Consider the following 24,054-nt stretch of genomic DNA (forward strand, 5'->3'; position numbering starts at 1 on the left):
AGATAATCCAAATTCTGCCTTATTTTTTTTAGATTTATTGAATTCAACAAATATGTATAAGAAAAAAAATCACATTTTATTTCTGAAAACTACTTTTGGATTCTATGATTCGAATCGTGTAAATTCTGAAAATAATATTTTTATATTTTCATTGAATCCAGATTTTGAATTTTGAAATTTAACATGCATAATTATATTAAACAAAAATATCAAAATTTTAAAGTGCAGAATCATATTAAACAAAAATAAAAACACTTAAAACTACCATATATCATTATAAACTTAATTCGTTTTTTGAAAAGTAAAACATGTATTATAAATTATATCATATGACAAAATAACAATTATAAAAAAAATTAACATAAAACATGTTCGTAAATAAATTAATAATAGTTTATTTCTAATATTTAGTATGTAACTTCGACAAGTTTTTTGATTTATAAATATAATATCAATCACATTTTAAACAATTATTTAAACTATAATCCTGTTTTGAAATTGCTAGCAAACACATATCTAAAAATATGAAATACAACCCTGTTTTCATTATATCGATTGTTTCAAATTTATATTTTCAGATTATCTGCTAAACAGACCCTAAACAGTCTCATCATTAAATCAACCATACAATTATATTTTCAAATTTTAAATTGTTCAAAGAGATGATTAAGTGCAGGCTAATCCATATATTATTTTCATATACAACTGTCTGGCACAAACATAGTTGAAGTCCATATAGTACCTAAATATTTTCCTTGTGATAAATTGAGCTTTCAAACTTTTTTTTTATTATTATTATAAATTAAGAGTGGGAGATTTGAATCACGGATCTCTTGGTCTTCAGTACATATAGATGTCAACTTTCAAACTTTACCATTATTAAAATCGAATCCTCAAACTGACATGATTGTAAAAATTGTAACAATTGTATAAACTTGAGAATTCAATTTTAACACTATTATAAATTTGAGCGTCCAATTCTAACATCGGTATAAATTTGAGAGCTCAATTTTTACAATTTATCCTATATATATAGTACATCAATTATTTCAAACCTTATCATTGGAAAATGGACCACAAAATCACCCAAGTATAAATGTCATTTGTATGGAATTTATGACTATAGGACTATATCTAATCTAACTTTGACTCATCTCAAGTACTTTAACCATAGCCATCCTTATTTATGGAGCACCGAACCCCATGTATCAATTGTTAATTATAAGAGACAATTGGGCAAGATGGTCGGCCCACTAAATTTAGAGATAACGTTTATCTGGTTCATAGGATTATAAAAGTAAAACAATTTTAATTAGTCCCTAACTTAACTTTAAACTAACGAAATGCTAAGTAGGTTGTTAAATGCTAACGTAAATAAGATGATAAGTGTATCTTATTTGATTATTTGACAAATAAATTAATTTCTTTTATATATATAGAGAAAAATAAACTAAGTGAAAATACTATTTAAAAATAAAATTGAAATGTTTTAAATAAACTCTCGTTTGTTAATCATTTGACCCTATTTGGTAATCATGTCATTTTTTATTTTTGATTGTGGAAAATTAAGCCTATTTTCTCTCAATTTTTAAATTGATTTACATTTTCTTAAATACAGTAGTTGAACTAACTAAATTTCAAGAATAACAACACGTTTTTAAAAGTTATTTTTTTTAGTTTTCAAAATTTTGCTTGGTTTTTTAAATTATTGGTAAAAGGTAAATAACAAAATGATTAAATTTGGAAGTGGAAGTAGTATTTGTAAACTTAATTTTTAAAAACAAAAAAAAATAATAATAAAAACCAAATATACCAAATAAGACCTTGGTTATCTGTTTTTAGTTTTTAAAAATTAAGCCTACAAATATCTCTTACATCTCTAGATTTATTGTTTTGTTATTTATTTTATATCCACATTCAGAAACCAAAATTTAAAATCTAAAAAAAATAGTTTTAAATGTTTATTTTTGTTTTTAGAATTTGACTAATAATTTTATTATTGTAGTTTTAAATCATGATAAGAAAATAAGAATTACCTAAAAATACATTAGCGAATAAAACTTCCTTTTCTTTTTCCCCCCTTTTTGGTAGTTGTTAACAGCATTGTTATATTCGGAGAAGCTGCAGAAATTGTTCGAATGTGATGCGAGTCTCCTCTCTTATTCTCACAGTCTGAGATTTCGCTGGTTTTCCTTTCGGGAAGAATCTTCAATCTATTATAGACAGAATAAAGATTTCGTATTTATCCTTCTTCCCGCCTGATATATGTTGTGCTTTTCGAGATGTGCACGCAACCTGTTTGTCATAAGTCCCAATAGAAAAAACTATACGATAGGTCCCATGATGGATGCTACTTCAACCGAAAAACGAGTGTACTACGAAGACCCAGTTGAATATTATGCTCAACGAGAGGATGTAGTATCTTGGACGTCTAAAATCACCAATTTGGTAAGAACGGGTCAGCCGGAATCTGCTTTTGGCTTCTTCAAGATGATGTTCTCAAATGGGCATAGGCCAAATCACGTGACAATGCTGAGCGTAATAAGAGCTATTGACGCATTGAGCTGGAATTCAATGATCGAGGTGATGCATGGAGGAGTGATCAAAATGGGTTTTGAGTCAGAAGTGGCAGTTTCAACAGCCCTTCTTGGATTTTATTCAATGCGTGATATTGGAATCGTCTGGAAGTTGTTTTATCAGATACCTTATAAGGATGTTGTTTTGTGGAGTGCCATGATCTCAGCTTGCGTGAAAAATGGTCAGTATAATGAAGCATTTGATCTTTTCAGAGAGATGCAAAATCAGGGAGTTCAACCAAACCAAGTAAGCATCGTAAGCATTTTACCTGCTTGTGCTGATTTTGGTGTTCTATCTTTAGGTAAAGAGTTGCATGCGTTTTCAATGAGAAGGGATTTTTATTCTATGGTTAACATTCAGAACTCACTCATGGATATGTATTCAAAATGTAGAAATTTTGAGGCATCAATTAGAGTTTTGAAGTTGATGAGAAAAAAGGACATGATATCATGGAGAATTATAATTCATGCGTGTATCCAAAACAATTGTCTTAGTAAAGTGTTTAAAATTGTCTCGAGGATGCGGTCTTTTGGATTGGAGTTAGACGAAACAATGATGCTGGATATTATAGCTGCAGTATTACTAGTTAATGAACTTTTACTTGGCATGGCTGTTCATTGCTATGCATTGAAAGGTGGTTTTCTTTGTTTTAATTCAGTTGGAACTGAACTTCTCCAAATGTATGCTAAATTTGGTGATTTGGGGTTGGCCAAGCTTGTATTTGACGAGCTTGTTGACAAAGATATCATTGCCTGGAGTGCAATGATCTTTGGTTACTCTCATGGTGAAGATCCACTTAATGCCATCCAGACATTTAAAACCATGCAATCAACTAATGAAAAGCCCAATGAGATAACTTTTATAAGTCTAATGAATGCTTGTTCTTTATTGGGTGCTAAGGAGCTGGGAGAAAGTATACAAGCTCATATAACAAAATGTGGGTACTCTTCTAATACATATTTGATGTCAGCTTTGGTTGATTTTTACTGCACACTTGGAAGGATAAATCTAGGAAAACATGTTTTTGACGAGATTTCCATGAAGGATGTAATTTGTTGGAATGCGATGATTAAAGGGTATGGAATGAATGGCTGCGGAAATGAGGCACTCAATACATTTTCCGACATGTTAAGTTATGGTTTAAAGCCTAATGGGGTGGTCTTCGTCTCTCTTTTATCTGCTTGTGCTCAGTGTGGATTGGAAAAGGAAGGTTGGATATGGTTTCATTCTATGATTGACAATTATGGCATTGCTCCGACGGGGGCACATTATGCTTGTATTGTGTACATGCTCATTCAGCAAGGAAAAATTAGAGAAGCTGTTGAATTTGTGAAGACATGTCAGTAGAACCTAATACAAGAATCTGGGGTGCTCTATTTTCTGGTTGCAAATTAACTCATAGGCCCTGACATTGCAGATTCTTTTGTAAACAGCTCACTGATTGAAAACCAAACAATATGCAATGTTACTCAACTTTTGTGCCCAGGAAAACAGATGGGAAGATGCAGATGGGGTAAAGAAAATTGATAGAGGAAAAGGGATTGAGGAAGATGTTTAGAATACAAAAAATTTACATCAACAAGAAGATGGTTGGGGTCGGAACCTATCCAACAAAAGATTTTGCTACCTCAGGACCGTTATAGTTACGGCTGCCATTCACTGGGGCTTCAGTCGCCAGCTTCCGTACATCAGGTTCCTAGACCTTCCAGCACTGGGGAGGCGTCAAATATAGTCTTACGACTTTGCGGAGTCCTGGTTACTGCGACCCCTTCTTCCATATCAAAGCTCTTACTGTATCCAATTGGAAACTGATGGATGCAAGGAAATTTGTCAGGTAACTCATACAACTGGTTTAGTAACTTCAACGTACCCATGTTATTGATGATCATTGAATTCCATTAAATGTTCTAAGTTTATCTTTAATGTCATTGGAATTGATGATCTTAGTAGTTTTTATTTGCCTGAAACATCATTATGGCATAACATAACCTATCTATTTATGGCGGATGAAAAAATGGTAGAGGATGTAGAGGAGCATCACAATAAGTTATAAAAATCGTAAGTTCAATACGTATTTGGCCTCTGCTTGAAGGCGGAGGGAAAAATCCGAGGTACTTTATTACTTAGTCTGGCTTTTATGGAAGCTTTAACTATTTATGGACTGGTTGTAGCATTAGCACTTTTATTTGTGAATCCTTTTGTTTAATCCTAAAAAAATTATGTATTTTTTTATTTTATTTTATTTACTTGGACTTGCTGCTCTTGCTTTTTCGAATTAACGTATTTGGCCTCCTACATGAAGGTTCAAGGCAATCCAATACATAATTCATGAAGGGCGGAATTCTTGAAGTGCTTCTTGTCAATGCCAAAGACATCAGACACACCAATCGACTTGGTACTCTCTTCTCTTATAGACTTGTTATTCACTTGAAGCTTTCTGCCTTTCACTCACATTTTTCTCGTTCAAAATCCAAATCTCCAACTCATTTTTTTTTTTTAATCTTAGACCATGTTAAGGGAGCAACTAGAGATGTTCATGGGTGTGGGTGAGGTTCTGGTCCCCTATTTCAATTCTCATCACCATAAAATTTTTCGTTGAGTTTTGTGGGATCGAGAGATTCATTACCCGTAGGGATCAAGTTTCCTGTAAGAAAAATTCTCCGTTTGTTAAAAGATAAAAGAAAAAAGAAAAAATCTTCAACCTAATAGAATTTTCAATATAAATGGGTTTCCAATACAATTTTCACTTTAAAAATATAATAACAAAATTTCTTAATAAAAACAAGGGCAATTATAAATATCGCAATCAGACCCAAAATATTAGCAGATATAACACAATGTAAAGAAATTTGCAAATATAACAAAATTTAGATTCAGCTCTGTGAGTTTATCTGTGATAGACAATATCACTAATAGGAATCTATCCTCAATAGAGTCTATTGTTGATAGCCGATAGATTTTGTTATATTTGCAATTCGTTAAAAATGTTACTATAAACTTCATTATTAGCCCTAAAAATGTCATCTATTGCAATTCACCTAAAAACAATAATATTCAATGTACAAATATATAATTAAAATCTTTAATCTCCATAATTTGAAAAGTTAAAATTTAAGTATTAAAATAACCTAGACCTTTGATTTTGAAGGGTTTTTATGTATCATATAATAATAATAATAATAATAATAATAATAATAATAATAATAGTAACAATAATGATAATAATCGGGCCCATTTAGCCAGTGGGGAGAAATTTCTCCCTATTTCCACCCCCATTCTTCGTATAATCGGAGGTCCCCAATCCGGCAAAAGTTTGACAATCATGGAATGGAGAACGAACCATTAAACTTTGATCCTTCTAGTAAGCTATGTTCAAATTTTCATAGCATCTGGTATGGAGCATGTTAGCTTGAAAATATCTGTTAATGCTCTAGGTTCCCCAGCATATTACGTGATGGTAGAATGTGGAAATCATGAACATAGAACAAAAGTATCATCAGGTTAGCCCCTCTTTGCCGTTTTCTCCTATGGTAATTTCTAATGCTTTCAAGATCAGGGATTTGATCTTGTTATGTGAACACAGGTAAACATGAATACGCTTGTTGGAACGAGAAGTTTTCATTTGAACTCCCAACAACTGATTGGAAGAACATATCTCATATCAAATTCAGAATCATCGAAACAAAGTTACTGAGCAATGAATCCGTCGGCGCAACCGTGTATGAATCTTCTGTAAAATTTTCATACTTAGCTCACTTCTTTGAGTAAAAATTTTCTGTAAGTTTTATTTTTGATCTCTTACATGAACATAGCAGAATCCACCTTCGTGGAATAATTTCAGAAGGATATGAAAGAGGATTCATAGAAGTTAGGCCAGCTCCATACAATGTGGTGCTCGAGGACGACGACACTTACAAAGGAGAAATAAAAATAGGATTCAAATTCTTCACCAAAGTAAGATGCATATACAAAATTTCCTTATATCTATCACAATAGTTATAGTTATTCTCGTAAGTTACTGCTATTTCTTTACTTTTTCAGGAAGAAATAGCTCTAATGGAAGAAAGAGAGTTCATTGCAGATGGGAAGCTGCAAAGAAAACCAATCTGCAGCAATATTATGAACATATGGAGAATTGTATGGTTAAAGTTACTGTATCTCATTGGCCACAGAAATTCCTCCAGTGAACGAAAGCAACAGTGAATTAATGCTTATGCCCCTGATTAGTTTCAGTTTTTATATGAGTTCCCTTGTTATTTGATGGATCATATTGAATTCAAAGCTTTAAACTATTCATTTTAACAGAACCAATATTGTTTTGCCTAATTCAATGGTATTGTATCAAAGTGCAAGACCCAAGATGCGCAATAAAATGTTAATATCAATGGATATAGTTTTGTAAAAAATAACATTTTGTTGCTTTTTTTTTTTTTGTAAGATATACTGAAAACATCGATGTTAAATCCATAGACGTGTAGAAGTATCGATGAATAAGTCAATAACCTGATAGTGTAGTTAGTACATGTATTGCAGACTCTCATTTGGTCATTAGAAATCTCTACAATTCTTTTTAAAACCGATAAATTTGCATAATTCCATAATTCATACAATATATTTTTTTTATAAATAATATTTGATCATTTACTTTTTTCATATTAATATAATCAACAAATAGATCAGAAGGCAAACAAAGTAGTAAAAACAAAATAGTTATTTAGAAGAAAAATACATGCACAAACAAGCGTTAGACTACTGTTTGTTTTACTTCATCATTACGAGCCTACAAATCCAAACAACAACAAATTGCTCAACACACTAAACAAGTATTTTAAATCAAGCTCGTATTTTGGCTATATAGATTTGAAAGGGAAATATCAATTAATTAATCTTACTAGCACAGCCAATACTCAATCAAGTGAAAAGAACACTGTTCCAGTAGTTGTGTAAATGGAATTGGGAGCTTATATCTAATCTGAAAGACAATTCTCAGAAGTCCAATGAGAACAAATAACAAAATATAACACAAAAATACATTGGCCTACCGCCTATAAATACATATACACAGAAGCAAGCGGTATAACCAAACTTCAATTTCCTGATTTTTTTTTTTTTTTTTTTTTTTTTTTTTTTTTTGCTTTTTATTTCTAAGTCCCCCCCAAAGAACTCAACTGAGCAGATGCATAAATGCAAACTGAAAAAATGATGTCGAAAATCCCGGGGCGTGGTGGTATTGTTAATCTGCCTACAGAAGCATATGACAGTAGGAAGTCTCTCAATTCGTAAGTTAAGATAACCAAGCAAGGAATAGCTGTCTTCTAGTTCACAAAATGATGCTAGAAATGAAATCCAAACATACCTCTACAAAATAAACAGCTGCAAAGCTTTATCTGGAGGGAGGGAGAGTAATGAGCATGCAACTAACAAATCATATTATGATTTTTCTCATTTGGATAAATCAGTGAAAGTGAAACAATTAATCTCTATATATACAAGAAGCCTCCGAACCGCACCCTGCAGTTCCAAATGGAGGACAATTGAAGGGTTAGAATCCAAGCTAGGCCGACACCCTGTAGGATGGATGGTGTGGGAGCATCATTTTTTTCAAATTACCTCCACGATTACCCCACGCCCCATAAAAAAAATTTCCCCGTCTCAAACAGATCTCTCTTGTTTTTTTTTTTTTTAATCTTCAAATGAGCACAAGATTACCATCTCAATGCCATTTGTGGGGCAATAAAAGGAAACGAGAATGTACCTGATGAGGGGTTTGCTAGCTCCAAATAAAATAAAAAGATCAGTAAATAAGAGATCAGCTGTCATCATCCACTGCGCCAATATATGTCAAATCTGTCCGTCTCACCCGCACAGCCCCTTTTAGCCAGTAAGATGCTCGGAAATTTGCATGTTCGCCACTACCAATTACAGCAGCATTGCTGGAAGATTGACTTGATCCAGCACCATCTTCTAGAAGCAACCAAGGGTCAATTTCTGTATCATGATCCTGCTGCGGTGGCAAAGGTTTCGACTTCCCGGGTGCGCTAGAAATAACTCTCGGTGATGATATCTTGCTCCCTTGAGGCATGCTACTGTTTCCAGAACCATGCCCGGGTGTGGAAATGCTGGATTGAAATGAAGAAAGGGCAGAAAGATGTATTGTTGGTGGCTGGTAAGATAAAAAACACCGACCAGGAGGAAGTGGAATTGGCATTGCAGCTTGGATACGCCATCTAATCATATCAGGTAGTTGCATGCAGTGCAATTCATTCTGTGTCGATAAATTAATTCAAAACAACTCGTAAGTATGACATTAGATTTCCTTCAAGCACTGCCAAGTGGGTGAAATGAAAAGCATCCCTGATAATATTTTGCTTGGGTACAGGCTCAGTACTACTCTCTTCTCATAGAATCCGAAAAAGATCAGAATTTACACTGTTACTGTCTAATTTATCAACATGACATCAGTTCATGCTAAGAATGCATTACTGATGCATGGAGTAATGTCATGTTGATAAATTAGACAGTAACAGTAAACTCTATTGACATTGAAACAACTATTGTTAGTTATCCATAACGTGGGACTAGCAGACAACTATGATATCACGCTCTTTTTCCCTTTCTCAACGGACACAAAATATGCAACAGTCAAAAGATTGATCTGGCATGTTGATACAGCAACCTAGTAAATTGACAATATTTTCATACGGTGATAAAACAAATATTTGAACCAACATCCAAATTAAATATTAGAGATTGGAAGAAAAAACGACCAATGGTTTAATATACTGGATGAAAAGATAGGACTAGAAATAGTGGAATATTTGAAGTCTACTATGTAATTATTGCCACCTTTCACACTTCTCTTCTTCTGTTTGTGTGTTATGGAGAGTAAAAGTTTTGTTTGTGAGAACGTCGAGATTGAAAAAATAAGGTTACTTGAGGGCTAACCTGTAAACTTTCAGCCAGTTCACGAACAAGAGCAGTAGAGTCCTTGCTTGTTTCATTGGTCGACTTTGCAGCAGTCTTCAAACCTAACCAACTCGGTTGGCAACTACTCAAAAGCCCGTGTAGAATCAATAACATCCTACCAAAAAGACTTTCACCTGGCAAATCTGCAAATGCAGCAAATGAAGCTTCGGAAGGTGACTCTACTTCCTTCTTTACCATCGAACTATGGGGGGGACAAAAGGTAAGGTTTGCATCCTCATGAACCATTCGATTGCCAAGAAGACGAAGAACAACAGAGGCAAGCATATGTCTCATGTTTCGTCCTGATGGCTCCCTGAAAAAAGAAACAAAATTTGGGAAAAACTAAAATGTCACTTGACCGATGGAAAACTTGGAATGATATCAAAGCTGCAGACTAGTAAACCACGCAGAACCACAAAGAAGCAGCAAGCAAGAAAAGAATTTCAACAGAAAACTCCTGGTTGACAAATGTAAACAGTATTTAATATTAACAAATCACGCATAAAAAAGGAAATGGCAATATCAAAAGATAGTTAGCAGTGGAACACTGTTTTCACAAGCCAACCTCCTATGAAAAGTAATTGTGAGTGTGTTTTTGTACACATCAATTCTAAATTTACCTATCTTCAAGGATGACAGGGAGTAATCTCAATATTAATTGTAAACGCAACGACATTGATGCTCGCAAAGCTGCAGGGGAGGGTAGAGGAGAATCTGTTGAGCCAGTTGAACGTCTAGCCATTCCCGGACTGCCACCTTTCATTTTGCGACTACTTCCTTTGCTTGTAGGGCCCTCGATCCCTGAAGGAACAGATCCTGTTTGTTTACTTGTCCCTGAAGTAACTGCATTTATTTGTTGCTCAATATTATTCAACTGCTTAATTAAATCATTAGCAAAGGTGTTGCGTGATTCTTCAGAACTCTGATCTATGCATGGAAGAACTAATTCAATAAGAGCCCTTTCAGTCACAAACTGCTGACTGGAATGCAAGACCTCATTGTCAAGCATTTGGACAGACTTTTGGCTATACTTTCTAGAAGCTGTGCCTTCTTCGACAACCTCTCCTTCTTCAAGATAGGAAGTATCAGAGCCAGAAATACACCAACCCCAAGGCTTCCAAAACATGGTCTTAGTTGATAGACCTTTACTGTCAGCAATATTAGTTAGCCTCTGTCGAATTGATTTCCTTCCAAATAGAACATCTTGACCTCCTAGAAACCATTTTGCTTGCAACAACATTGAATCTTCAAGAGAGCGGCCAAAAAGATGAATCACATCTGAAAAAAGAGATGCAGCATCTGGCCTGACCAACAGCCTTGTTAGGATAATCTCAATAAAATTCTTCTCATTATCAGAAGCAGCAACCTTTTCAGGACTTGGTGATGCCAAACGAACAGCTTCAGCTAAGGACATATCTCGTGTCTCAAGTGTCTCAAGTTTCTCAATAATGGCTTGTTCATTCAAAAGAAGCCTAAGTTCCACCCACTGCCAATGAAATTTAGCAGGTTGTAAGGTATCCAAAACATGTACAAGCCTGTCTAGAAGCTTCATTTTTCTCTCAGAATACTGACCCTTGCCATCACCAACTCCTGATATCCTACTCCCATCATCTTGATTATACATAGAACTTGGCAACTTACAATCAATAATAGCATTCAAGAAAAGCCTTGCACGTAGAGGAACAAAGGCCATGGACTTCAAGGGGATATCAGAACCATTTAACTCCAGTATGGCAGCAAATTCAACATCGCTGGTATCTATCATCAAATGGTTATAGAAACCCTGACTATCCCTTAAACAGACATCTCGAAAAGGCAAATGCCTTACAATATCACCAATTGCAATTGTTAAAGATTGACACAGTTGATTCACATCTTCACGAACTGAAACAGCAGAATTCAAGATAAAAGGGCGCCATACTACAAATGAGAATATAGAATAGGCAGGAGGTAGGACCAAGCTAAGCGGAAGCAACCGTTGCATTCTAAAAAGTGCCACAATAGATGGCTCTCCTAGTAGCTCCACAATCAACCCATCAAACACAGTTCTACAATTTCCAACAAGCAACCTAAACCAATGTACATAATCCTCAATGGAACTTTCAATCTTGTGCATTCCCATTGTACGGGTGTTTCCATTTGCATTTGACCTAGTAGTCCTAACAAACTGAATAAAATCTAATCCTTCTTTTAATCTAAAGAGTGTTACCAGTCGTTCTAGACTACAAACCCCCTGAATAACTGCCCCAATGACAAGTGCAGAAATAGCTGCTGCAACTTTTGTAGCTCTACCAACTATTACTTTGGAGTTATCACCAAAGACATGAGTGTTAGAATCATGGGGATCTGCTAATGATTGAAACTGAGACCTTGATGTCTTCCCAGAAGGATATACTCCAGCAAGTGCAGAAAAGGCTTCTGTTGCAAGAGCAATCTCAAATACACGGCTTTGACGCTCTCCTAGAGCTTCCTTGAGTAGGCATAGGCAGGTAACATGAATGGATAAAATGCGTTTAGCAAAGTCCAATGAACCAGAAGCAGATGGAATATTCGAGCTGCCTCCAACTATAAAATCAGCCATCTTAGACACAGTTGAACCCAGATTACCAACAATAGCTGAAACAGCAGAAGACACTAATGATGGATCACCTTCCTGAGCAGCACCTCCTGTATGCCTGATGCATTCCATTAATCCTGTGATTATTTTGTGAGCTATCTGGTACCCCTCATCTGATTTCTCTGCAGCAAGAACCTTTGGCGCACCAACACTGAAGAATTTCCTATCTTTTCCAAATAAATAGTGGAAGGCATCGTCAACTTGTCGCCCAACCAATTCTCGCATATTCATTCCAACCCTAGAGAGTCGACCACCCCCAATCTTTTGCCTAAAAAAATCATCAAGATCCTCCACACCTGCAGGAACTCCAAGTGGAAGCCCCAACTCTCCATCCAATGAACTCCCTGGATCAAGTTCTGCAATAAGTCTCTTGTCACATGTTGCCTTAAAACTTTTCTCCCATTCAACGACACTAGGCAAGCTGCTATACTTTTTCAACAGATACCGAGCATATACTACCGCTGCAGAGCCTGAAATACGTCCATTTGAAGCCATAATAGCCATAGCACGATGGGTTACGGATGACAATGCTTCTGAAATAAGATCAGCTGCGACAAGTATATTCTCGTATCTGCAAGTACAATGGCAAGAGACATTGAGATAAACAGGATCATAATATCTGATGAAGCACCTCCATGACAAAACTTCATAGAAAACAGGAAAAACTTGTATACTCCTTAACCGAGGAGAGAAAAACTAAACAACCTGACATGTAGACGTGCAAATTGACAAAAAATTGCTGCAGAAGTGGGTTATGAAACAAAAAAAACGTTATAGAATATCTATGGGTATTTTATCAACTAAAATGCATGTCAGGAATGCACTGGAAAAAAAATTACCAAAAAAAAAGTTCTCAAGAAATTTCATCTAAATTCTACACTTAATCAGCAACTTAGAGGTATTTGCAGGTTGGAAACGTGACCCTCTAAATTAAATAACAAAAATAACCTTACCTTCATTCTGTTTTTCAGTTCCTATGGTGGTCATATAATGTACAATGATCGATAAAAGAAATAAAGACATCTTACAAGAAAGGTTTCCAGAAGTCAAAGGAAGAAAAGGCAGAGAGAAGGCCAAAAAGATCAAGCAAAATACCGTCAGAATAATGATAACTAAGAAAAATATGGAATGATGCAATGGGACAATAAAAATAATTACTGTAGTCAAATTCACCAATAATTCCATCATTATTAAAATACTATGGAAACTCATTACTCATTAGGCATGAAAGATAGTGCACCTTCGAAGAGATGATAATAGATATGCTTCGCCTACTTCACAAACTTGATTTTCAACATTCTTTGGTAAAAGTAGAATGCTCCTCCGGCTGTTCATTGTAGAATTTGAACTAATAAGGACTTTTGGCAGCAACCAGAGGAGAAATTTGACCCCTGAAACAAAATCATTACATACATCTGATAAAAACAATATGGATGAAAGCTGATCTTCTCCAAGCTTCCAACGTATAGTATTCCTATCATCAACAATTGTTAAAGTCCGACCAAACTGGCCAGCTTTTGAGATAGTTTTTTCAGTCTCCTCGATAAACTGCTTAACCGCAGTCATCAACCAACTTGAAATTGCTCGCTTCTCTGTAAGTCTAAGACGTTTTAAACTTTTCCCAATAGAAGCAATATCTCCACTTATTTTGCTACCATCTATTCCTCTGGTAGCATCACCTTCTATTCCAGATCTATGGTGAGGACAGGCTACCCTATTATCACATACATGACTCGTTGATGCACCCTGACTACCTTCTATTCTAGATGCAGCTAGATGAGCAAGACTTTGTGTCTTGCGTCTTCCCTTAGAAACTGGCTTTGTTGTCTTTACCGGTGGATCGACCTTCAATGTTTCAGAGGATTTAGGCCCCTTCTTCACCCACCACATATCTTCATCATCTGATGGAATTGGTGAAGATCCATGAAGGTACAAGTTCCTTTCATCACTTACTTTCTGTTTTTTGGCTCTTCTACAATCTTCACAGCCATGTGTTGCTTCTCCAATATCTATTTTTCCATACACTGACACAAAAGACTTTTTACCAGTCCCTGTAGTATCATCTAGGCCAGTGTCTGTGGGAAGTGAAAAACTGTTTGGAAACCGCAAAAGAAATGAGATGGCTTCCTTCATCTCTTCAATGTCAACTTCACTTTTGACACTTTTAGTAGAGCTTGTGTTGGACAATGACGGAATAGATTTCAATTGATTTACAGAAGTTACAGAACTAGAAACCTTGTCAGAGGTCGGACACATCTTTCGCTTTCTATTGGATGATATATTTGCACTACTAATGTCGCTTTGTTGTTCGCATACGAGCCCATGAAGTACCAGACGACGTTCTTTGGAGTAAACATTTATAACCTCTACAAGTTGTGCTCCTTGTGCAATTTTTCCATCATCCAGAGTGGCACGCATAAATCTTCCAGGTAAATGCTTCAAGATTTGTTGGTGTCTCCTTCTTTTATCTGAATCAACTGCTGGCCCATTGGAATCCATAATCCCACTAACTATTAGTTGCCTGACATATGAATGAGGATAAAATATACCAGCACGTACAAGTTCCATTATGAGAAGCTGAACACGCTTAAAACCTTCTCCTTTTTGCACTTCATGTTGATCAATCCAACAAACCAGAGTATCATGCAAGGGACCTGGACTTTCAAACAAGTCCAATGAACCATTACCTCCCAACTTTTTCAACCTACTTTTAGGTTCAAATAAACTACCAACTGGTTTCCTACCAAACAAACTGTTCTGATGGCTAGAACCCTTTGTGGAATTGAGTCCACTTGAGTTTTCAAATTTAAGTCCAGATAAACTTTGTAGATCTTTGGCTTTCATTTTCAGAAGTCTAGTGGCAATATAAACCTGAGAAAAATCTTTCCCACCAGTGAACTTTAGCTCTCGAGGTGCAGCACTCCAAAAATCCCTGTATTCACATGTTGCCCACTCACATAGAAAAAATACTGAACAAGCGAATGCCACATTGACAGTCTGGATCCATTTCAATGACATTCTTAAACAAGGGCTTACTTCTTCAAACCAACCTTCATAAATGGATCCATTACAGCAGTCTTCGAAAAGATATTTATACGCTACTCCAATATCTCCATGTAGTAGAGACTTATCTAATGCATGCACAGCTTTAGCCACACTGCAAACTGGGAATTTAGGGTTTACTGCCTTTGCAAGATTGTCGGCACATTTCCTTATTGATGAAACAACATTATCAAAAGCTGAGGATTGATACTGAAAATCAATACTTTTACTTCTGAATGGACTGGCAATTTCTGCCGAAGTATATCTCAGTTTCGTTGCATCTTCAGGTACCTTTGACCCAAAATTCCCATCATTAACTGTATGTGATACAACACAAGGCGGAAACGGGAAGCAATCCAAAGCAACAAATGTGTCGGGCACAGCCAGAACCAAATAGCGAAGCATCTCCACCAAAGCAGCTGTCGTGTACGCTCTCCTTGAATTATCTACTAGATCTGATCCACCAGGAAAAGAATCTCGAATAAACCGAACAGAAATTCTGACAAGAGTGCGTACATAGGTCTGAGATAGAACAATTGTATCTAAAACCCCATATATAATTGGCAGCAGCAACTCCAAAATCTCAAGAACATCATTTTCCTGAGAAAACAAACAGAAGAATGAAATCATTGAGAGATAAATTATATGCTCAAGATATCTCCATATTCTTCCTAATAATTTTAGGAGTTAATACCTCCAGTTGTCCCAGCACCCAATCGACAATGAGGGAGGGAAGCAGAAGCCCTTCAGCCTGATGCCATAGCATGAGCCTGACCACATACCACCATTTGAAATGTAATGATGGCTCTTCACCATCAAAGACTGCAGATGGAGGATCGCCCTTTGTATGAGTGAATCCAACAGAAAACATTTGTGGAGACCGGTCTTTGTTTGGTGGAGTCAAATGGGAATTGCTTCTTGAAAAAAATTCCTCCACAAGGCATTCCAAATAGTCAACCACATCTTTGGTCCAAAATTCTGTGCGGGACAACTGAGCTTTGTCAAATGCTCCACATGAAATACTGGCAGAATTAGGACGCACCTGTAATGTACAACCATAAACTGCTACATTCAAAATTGTCAAGATGGCTTTTAATAACCATTACAAAATTTAAGCACATTCACCTGATTAAGATAAGTAATTTTAATGAACCACGTTGCTCTCAGCAATGGGACATTGTTCCTAATGAGAACCTCAAAAAGAGCCCTTTTCCTATACCCATGAGGAACATTATCAGCTAAAGATCGCAAACGTTTATGCTGTTGTGATAAACCCTGCATCAAGAGGAGATAATGTATCAAAATAAGAGAGAAGTGGTTGAGCTTGACGATTATCAGAACACCACCGACCCAAAAGTTTTAGTCGACAGATTACAGTAAATTTAATTTCTCAACTCCCCTGGCCACGTGGGCCAAGGATCTTTCATTCATTTTTCCAGTAGTAATTTTTGCTGATACTAGGTAGCAGTCAAAAAACAGTCAATTCATCATGATGTTATGCATAGATCATTTAGCCGGCTCTCTTCTGGAACATATTTTGGAGAATGTTTGGCTGATAATAGCTTATTTCTTAGTTGTCACCCCCCTTTGTCACTACAAACAACCGAGTCTCTATGTCTATCTCTTGACTTCAAATAGGACCAAGTTTGAAAAAGGATCTAAAGAATGTCTAGAGTCGGACCAAGAGAGATGTGTATTGAGATATTAAATCAAGAAAAAGAAGAACAAATTCAATGGAAGGTGGTCAAATTTGAATCTGTGGCCATTTATACTTTATAATCCGGTAATTACTCTTCATTCTATAAAGCAAACGGATCTTGACTAAATGGCTTGGAAATTAGCACAAGGTCCAACAAGTAATTATCAATATTAACGGGGGAAGAAAACGTCACAAAAAATTGAACATGAGAAATCCTATCCTAATACCATGTTAAGACACCACTTAACCCAAAAGCTGAAATTTATGAATTACCGTAAATTTTATTTCTTAAAAAAATGAAGTCGGTTGAAGTATATCAAATAACAAAAAGCATTATGCAAATCAAAATACTCCCAGAAATAACTGGGGAAAAAAAAACTTCCTAAAAAGGAGAATCGAGTCATAATATGAAATTTGTAAAATTGTTAATCCAGACATTAAGAAAGTACAGGTATCTAAAACCAATTTTCAAGATTCCTTTCTTTCTCCTATATGCAGAAGGGTAAAGTACCTCAATCCACTTTTTCCGAAAATCCTCACCACAAGGTCTTTGTTCAGGAAAAATGCCAGGTTTTGTTAACAAAGAAGCAGATAGGGGAACACCATAAACTTGACCAGCCTGTCATTTAATAAGAAAAGGAAAATTTGGAAAGAGATTAAGATATGGATGATTTGAAAATCATTATCAAATCTTGAACAAGAAGAAAGCTTCACCTTCCGTTTCTGAGCACGCGAATCATTTATGGCCCTTAGACGTTTTCTTGTAGCCTGCAAAGAAAGAAATAGGTTTCTTATCACACAACTGACCATTTGATCACCTTAAAAAAGCATACAGATTAAAATTATTGGCAGCAACAAAATTTTCAGTATACAATACACAAAGGGGAATTTGGTAGCTATTGATTCGAGTAACATACATCTTTGCACTTGATGACAAGATGCTTAGAAAAGGCTTGAACCTGAGTCAAGAAGATCTCTCTGGACTCCTGACACACTCAACAAAGACAAATAAGTTGTATGATCCTTTTTCAAAAGAAACAAAATTTGTTACAGACAAATAGCTTATGATAAACTAGATAAAATGGTAGGGAGAAAGCTAAATTGATTATATTGTTATAAACATAAGTCAAACAGGCACTTAATACAATGAAGAGGCATAATTAGATTGGATAGTCAATACTCGTCGAATGGTTAGTAAAAATTTAACGCATTGGTCAAGCTGTAAACTCAAATATTGCTTTTAATCTAGCTAAGAAATAAAATTTTCATCCATGAAGAAAAGATTTTTGTCAAGTGAAGCCACCACAATAATTATGGAAGGAAAGTGAATGAGAAGAGGAGAAAACATGTTGAAATGCATTAGAATCTCCAAAATGTATGTTTAATTGAATTGCTTATATTCATTAAAACCAAACAAGGAAAAACTTATGCATAGACGAACTCTATCAAAAGCTCAGCCTAAATCTGCTGATAAAAAAAGATGCACCTCAAGCCCTTCAACAGTTTCTCTGTATCCAGACTGCACATACTCTCTGGTGAGGTTCTCCTCAGGACAGCTTGAAGTTTGAGGGTGAAAGTCGGGAGGCCCTAGCCTAAGATTGAAAGAGAACGGCCCACTGTGTGAGAAAAAGAAAATACTACCCAGGAAATAGTGAATCTAAATAGATACAATCCAGCAACCCAAACTTCTGCATCCAACCGATGTTGCAAATCAGATTGCACAAGTATTCAGAAAATGAACTTCCAAAGTATTGGCATGAAGAAAAAAACCAAGAAGTATAATAAACGGAAAATATTGCAAAGTGATACCGGTTATTTAAATCCTCCTTCTCGCACTTCAACTTGTAAGCTGTAAGTGGAGCTGGCCGCCTGTAAATCAAGAACTATTCATTTGATTTCGGGAAAGATTCATTCAGCGTGAAAAAGAACAGTAAAGAAGATTAGGCAAATCAGAATATCCTCCCAGAAATAGAAATTTTGAACAGCAGGCAAGGCATACTACTAATCCCCATGATTGCTCATAATCTTGTAAGCAACAAACAAAGAACCACCATTCATATTGCATCGTGATTTTGCAACAGAGGAAATATATCCAACAATAAATTGCTCCCACCAATTAAATAAAGGAGAATTTCAAATGCTTCCCAAAACTTATTAGGGTATTTACTAAAGAAAGAAAACCTCTATTCTATTAAAAATATCAACTTTTACAACTCATTTCCTGGAATCTCTACATTAAACCATACTCAATTACTCAATTACTCGATTACTTTTCTTTTTTGGTACTTCAATTTTTCTCTCAACCTTTCCACCTCATGCCCCTATTCTCATTTCCTTTATTTCCTTTATTTGTTTTATCTCTCCCACATCTTGCAATGTGCAATCTGTTAAAATTATTGATAAACTAAATAATTTTCAATTAAATCTACTTAGTATTCTTAAATAAGAAAAACTTTTATTAGTTTGTTTCAATTGATTAATTAAATCTCCTTCTTAGTTTCTTAAACCACTTAATAATTAATAATATTAATAAGATTAATTTTATCTATTCTCCCTCATTAATTAGTTTGAACATAAACATCCCGTTATTTGAAACGGAAAATTAGCAGTTTCCCCTAAGTTAAGGCCTTGAAAGTACAATTGACCAAATTAAAAGAAATTTGAGGGCAGCAATCGTAACTAACTTAATAGTCGAACTTGAAATGGAAAATTTGCAGATTTCCCTAAAAAATGTATGTATCTCAAGCCATTATACGGCAGTTAACCAAGTTGCAAACTGATAAAGAAAAAACTCTTGACTAGAAGATGCATTAGAAAAATTGAGATCAAGCCGTGCAGAGAACAAAAGAAGAGAAGTTACAGGAAGAATATATAAAGAAGGCCATGGAATCGTCATTTGCAAAGAAAAAAACATCCCCAGTTTCAAAGAATCTTCAAACCTCTATACCTGGAATTTAAGGGGAAATTGGCTGGCAATGAAGAAGAATCAGCTCGGACAGTATCCCTTGCTGATGGCCCACCTATTGCACTATTATTAACTGCACTAGTGCAGCTGGCAGGATGATACCTTTGCATTTCTCCCAACCATCAACTGCATACTTCCGTCAGCATCTGTTGGATATATAAAGCTGTGCCAAACAGACCATATTCATATTGTGTGCTTGTAACTTAGTTCTAACAGAAGAAGAAAAAATGTAGGATCTTGTTGCAAATTCTTCAGCCATACAAGTTCAACTGAGCAATTCAAAAGCTAGTCAAGACTGTCAAGTTCAATCAATAACAAAAAAACCTAAACTTAAGACGCATGTTCCAGGATAATATCTTAGTTCTATTGAAATTCAAAATGGCTGAAGAAGAAGTGTAGGATCCTGTCACAAATACAGTCATACAGGTTCAGCCGAGCAATTCAAATGATAGTCAAGTTCAATTCAATTAATAGCAAAAAACTCAAGATGCATGTTTTGTGATTGAAGACCTTATCCAGGGGGTTGGATATGTCTTACAAACAGTTTTATGCATACAAATTTTGTGGTAATAGAACATCATGGAAATATAAAGCAGCAGGGTTATATAATCAACATGAGTCACAAATTCGTCTTGCATGATTGCATATTCCAATATGCTATAAACCCGGTTCCAAAATTTAACATATCTTGTCAAAGATTATCACATGATATTCAAGTTTACACAGCTCAATAAAATTTAACATTGAGACGTGATCTGAATTGGCAGAATTTAACAAATCTTGTCAAAGTTTACAATCTATAGCCCATCCATCTAAATTTGCAGTCCATAAGCTTGCAGTTAAAATTTTAATCCAGAATAAGTCGGTAGAGTGACAATGCTGATATAACATACGTGCACTAAGACTGAAAGAGTAAACCACGGTCAGCATGACACATTAATGTTAGACAGCAATACCATATCTTTAAAGTACGAGCGAAGATGATGCCTACACATTGAACTTTGTTGGCACTTGGCAGAGCTATACTACATATAAACCCTAATAAGCTCTTATCAGCTCCTAGAACCTCCGTAATAATAAATATCGACAACTACCCTCAAATAGATGAAACAAAACTAAGCTCATAAACAGTGCAGAAAGAGCTACTATAAACCCTAAATTTCAAGGGAAGAGATACGTGATCTGAGCTAAATTTCAAAATCATATAAAATAAACCGAGTACGTAACCGCATCGAATCAAATAACATAAATTCGAAATAAATATACCCAAATGGAAACTAGGGTTTAGGGAAAAACCTGATCCCAGGTTCGACAAAGCAAGCCGGTTCCTCCGGGAGTGAATAATTGGGTATGAGTACGCAATGGAGCAAGGGTTTTCTGTACGATTCAGAAGATACAAACAAAGAAGAAGACTTTGAGAAACCAGAATGGAAACAAAGAAAAATACAATATTGGGATTTCACTTGGAGGGCGAAACTGGGCGAGATTTGGAAGCCATGGAAGGATGTAAAAGGAAAAAGGAAAAAGCTTGCTTACAGTTTGGAGAGCAAAAAAAAATGGAGGAATTCGTTAAGGGGAGAAGAAGGGTGTCGGGGCTTGAGGGCTTTGACTCTTCAGCTTAATGCTGATGACGACGACGACGACGATGCCTCTGTTACTTCCCTGTGCTGGAATAATGGAAAGAATGGGGGCGATCTCGTAATTAATAAGAAATTAATTTTATTTTTATTTAATTTTTGTCTATCTATATCCACTTTTGTTTCTCTTTTCATGCTACCACTTTCTAAGTCATTCAAACATGGGGACTGGGGCTGTTTTGCAAAAATCCCAAAATATTGTGCCACAATATTCAATCTCTTCGACATCTTTTTTATTTTTATTTTATTCAGATGCAATAGGAAATGTATTGGTAATGACACTTTTGTGTTTTAGTTAAGTTTCTTTTTGTGGTAAAATCATAATCTTATGTTACTTTAACAATACTTATGTGAAAAATATAAAGTTATTAGGGTGTAAATAAAGTACTAGGTTAATAAGAAAAGTTGGGATAACATTGTAAAGAAATTGGTATTAAATCCATGTTGGTTCTCAAGACATTCTTGACATGATAAATAAATTAGAATGACATTTAATACACGATGTTCTGAGCTATTGATGAATGAAAGAATAGTCAGTTTTATTGCCGAGTTATCTAATCATAACTTAAATAAAAAAACGTACGTGTATGAGCTAATGGTAACAACATGTGCATGATCGATACGTTCATTTCCTGTGAGATCATGTTACCATAAATTACTTCACGACAAAAATTAATTTGATATTATTGACATTTATCAAAACATTCCATATATACAATAATGTAACTGACATATATTATTTCTTTTTTCAAAGTTGGCCGTTCAAACATTCATATTTACGACCATACATTTGATGTACTAAAAAAACAACTACGTCTATTGAATTTAAAAAGATGAAAAGATTTGCCAAAAAAACTACCAAAAACATGAGATCATGTTGTCATAAATTACTTCACGACAAAAAGTAATTTGATATTATTGACATTGACCAAAACATTCCATATATACAACAATGTAACTGACATATATTATTTCTTTTTTCAAAGTTGGGAGTTCAAATATTCATATTTCATACCATGCATTTGTGGTACTAAAAAAACAACTACGTCTATAGAATTTAAAAAGATGAAAAGATTTGCCAAGAAAACGACCAACAAACATGAGATCATGTTGTCATAAATTACTTAACGACAAAAATTAATTTGATATTATTGACATTGAACAAAACATTGCATAAATACAACAATGTAAATGACATATATTATTTCTTTTTTCAAAGTTGGAAGTTCAAATATTCATATTTCATATCATGCATTTGTTGTACTAAAAAAACAACCACGTCTATTTAATTCAGAAAGATGAAAAGATTTGTCAAGAAAACTACCAGCAAACGTGAGATCATGTTGCCATAAATTACATCACGACAAAAATTCATTTGATATTATTGACATTGACCAAAACATTTCATATATACAATAATGTAACTCACATATATTATTTTTTTTTTCAAATTTGGAAGTTCAAATATTCATATTTCATACAATGCATTTGTTTTACTAAAAAAACAACCACGTCTATTTAATTTAAAAAGATGAAAAGATTTGTCAAGAAAACTACCAACACACGTGAGATCATGGTGACATAAATTACTTCACGACAAAAAGTAATTTGATATTATTGACATTGACTAAAACATTCCATATATACAACAATGTGACTGACATATATTATTTCTCTTTTCAATGTTTGAAGTTCAAATATTCATATTCCATACCATGCGTTTATTGTACTAAAAAAACAACCACATCTATTTAATTTAAAAAGATGAAAAGATTTGTCAAGAAAACTACCAACACACGTGAAATCATGTTGACATAAATTACTTTAAGACAAAAATTAATTTGATATTATTGACATTGACCAAAACATTCAATATATACAGCAATGTAACTGACATATATTATTTCTTTATTCAAAATTGGAAGTTCAAATATTCATATTTCAAACCAAGCATTTGTTGTACTAAAAAAACAACCACGTCTATTTAATTTAAAAAGATGAAAAGATTTGTCAAGAAAACTACAAACAAACATGAGATCATGTTACCATAAATTACTTCACGACAAAAATTAATTTAATATTATTAACATTGACCAAAACATTCCATATACACAACAATGTAACTGACATATATTATTTCTTTTTCCAAAGATGGAAGTTCAAATATTCAGTTTTTATACCATGCAGTTGTTGTACTAAAAAAACCACATCTATTTAATTTAAAAAGATGAAAAGATTTGTCAAGAAAACTACCAACAATCGTGAGATCATGTTGCAATAAATTACATCACGACAAAAAGTAATTTGATATTATTGACATTGACCAAAACATTCAATATATACAACAATATAACTGACATATATTATTTATTTTTTCAAAGTTGGAAGTTCAAATATTCATATTTCATACCATGCATTCGTTGTAATAAAAAACAACCACGTTTATTTAATTTAAAAAGATGAAAAGATTTGTCAAGAAAACTACCAACAAACATGAGATCATGTTGCCATAAATTATTTCACAACAAAAATTAATTTGATATTATTGACA

The 24,054-nt window shown here is 34.6% G+C and overlaps 2 protein-coding genes and 1 pseudogene across 4 annotated transcripts; 2 read left to right on the top strand and 1 right to left on the bottom strand.

Moving 5' to 3' along the window:
- Positions 1-2,093: 2,093 nt before the first annotated feature.
- On the top strand, positions 2,094-6,884 carry LOC120075716 (Calcium-dependent lipid-binding (CaLB domain) family protein). Of its 3 annotated transcripts, none has more exons than XM_090307084.1 (6): positions 2,094-4,411; positions 4,880-4,972; positions 6,012-6,077; positions 6,161-6,296; positions 6,390-6,531; positions 6,619-6,884. In XM_090307084.1, exons 2-6 carry the CDS (start codon positions 4,906-4,908, stop codon positions 6,778-6,780), a joined length of 573 nt encoding a protein of 190 aa, XP_090163210.1. In that variant the 5' UTR covers positions 2,094-4,411; positions 4,880-4,905; the 3' UTR covers positions 6,781-6,884. The 3 variants fall into 3 exon arrangements, with proteins under 3 accessions (XP_090163210.1, XP_090163212.1, XP_090163215.1); XM_090307086.1 differs by having other exon boundaries at positions 6,393-6,531; XM_090307089.1 differs by lacking the exons at positions 2,094-4,411; positions 4,880-4,972 and having other exon boundaries at positions 5,829-6,077.
- Positions 2,266-3,986, top strand: LOC150038201 (pentatricopeptide repeat-containing protein At4g30700-like; annotated as a pseudogene).
- Positions 6,885-7,995: 1,111 nt separating the features above from the next.
- Positions 7,996-21,543, bottom strand: CCT (RNA polymerase II transcription mediator). Its single transcript, XM_090307079.1, has 14 exons — positions 21,403-21,543; positions 21,163-21,243; positions 19,849-20,029; positions 18,711-18,770; positions 18,388-18,493; positions 17,819-17,887; positions 17,616-17,669; positions 17,413-17,520; positions 16,328-16,477; positions 15,897-16,244; positions 13,401-15,802; positions 10,164-12,731; positions 9,523-9,856; positions 7,996-8,842 (listed from the first exon to the last, which is right to left on the bottom strand). Exons 3-14 carry the CDS (start codon positions 19,974-19,976, stop codon positions 8,387-8,389), a joined length of 6,783 nt encoding a protein of 2,260 aa, XP_090163205.1. The 5' UTR covers positions 19,977-20,029; positions 21,163-21,243; positions 21,403-21,543; the 3' UTR covers positions 7,996-8,386.
- Between the last annotated feature and the right edge of the window lie 2,511 nt (positions 21,544-24,054).

Source organism: Benincasa hispida, chromosome 1 (genome assembly GCF_027475165.1).
Source record: "Benincasa hispida cultivar pf3 chromosome 1, pf3_genome.v1.1, whole genome shotgun sequence".
Classification (NCBI taxonomy): domain Eukaryota; kingdom Viridiplantae; phylum Streptophyta; class Magnoliopsida; order Cucurbitales; family Cucurbitaceae; genus Benincasa; species Benincasa hispida.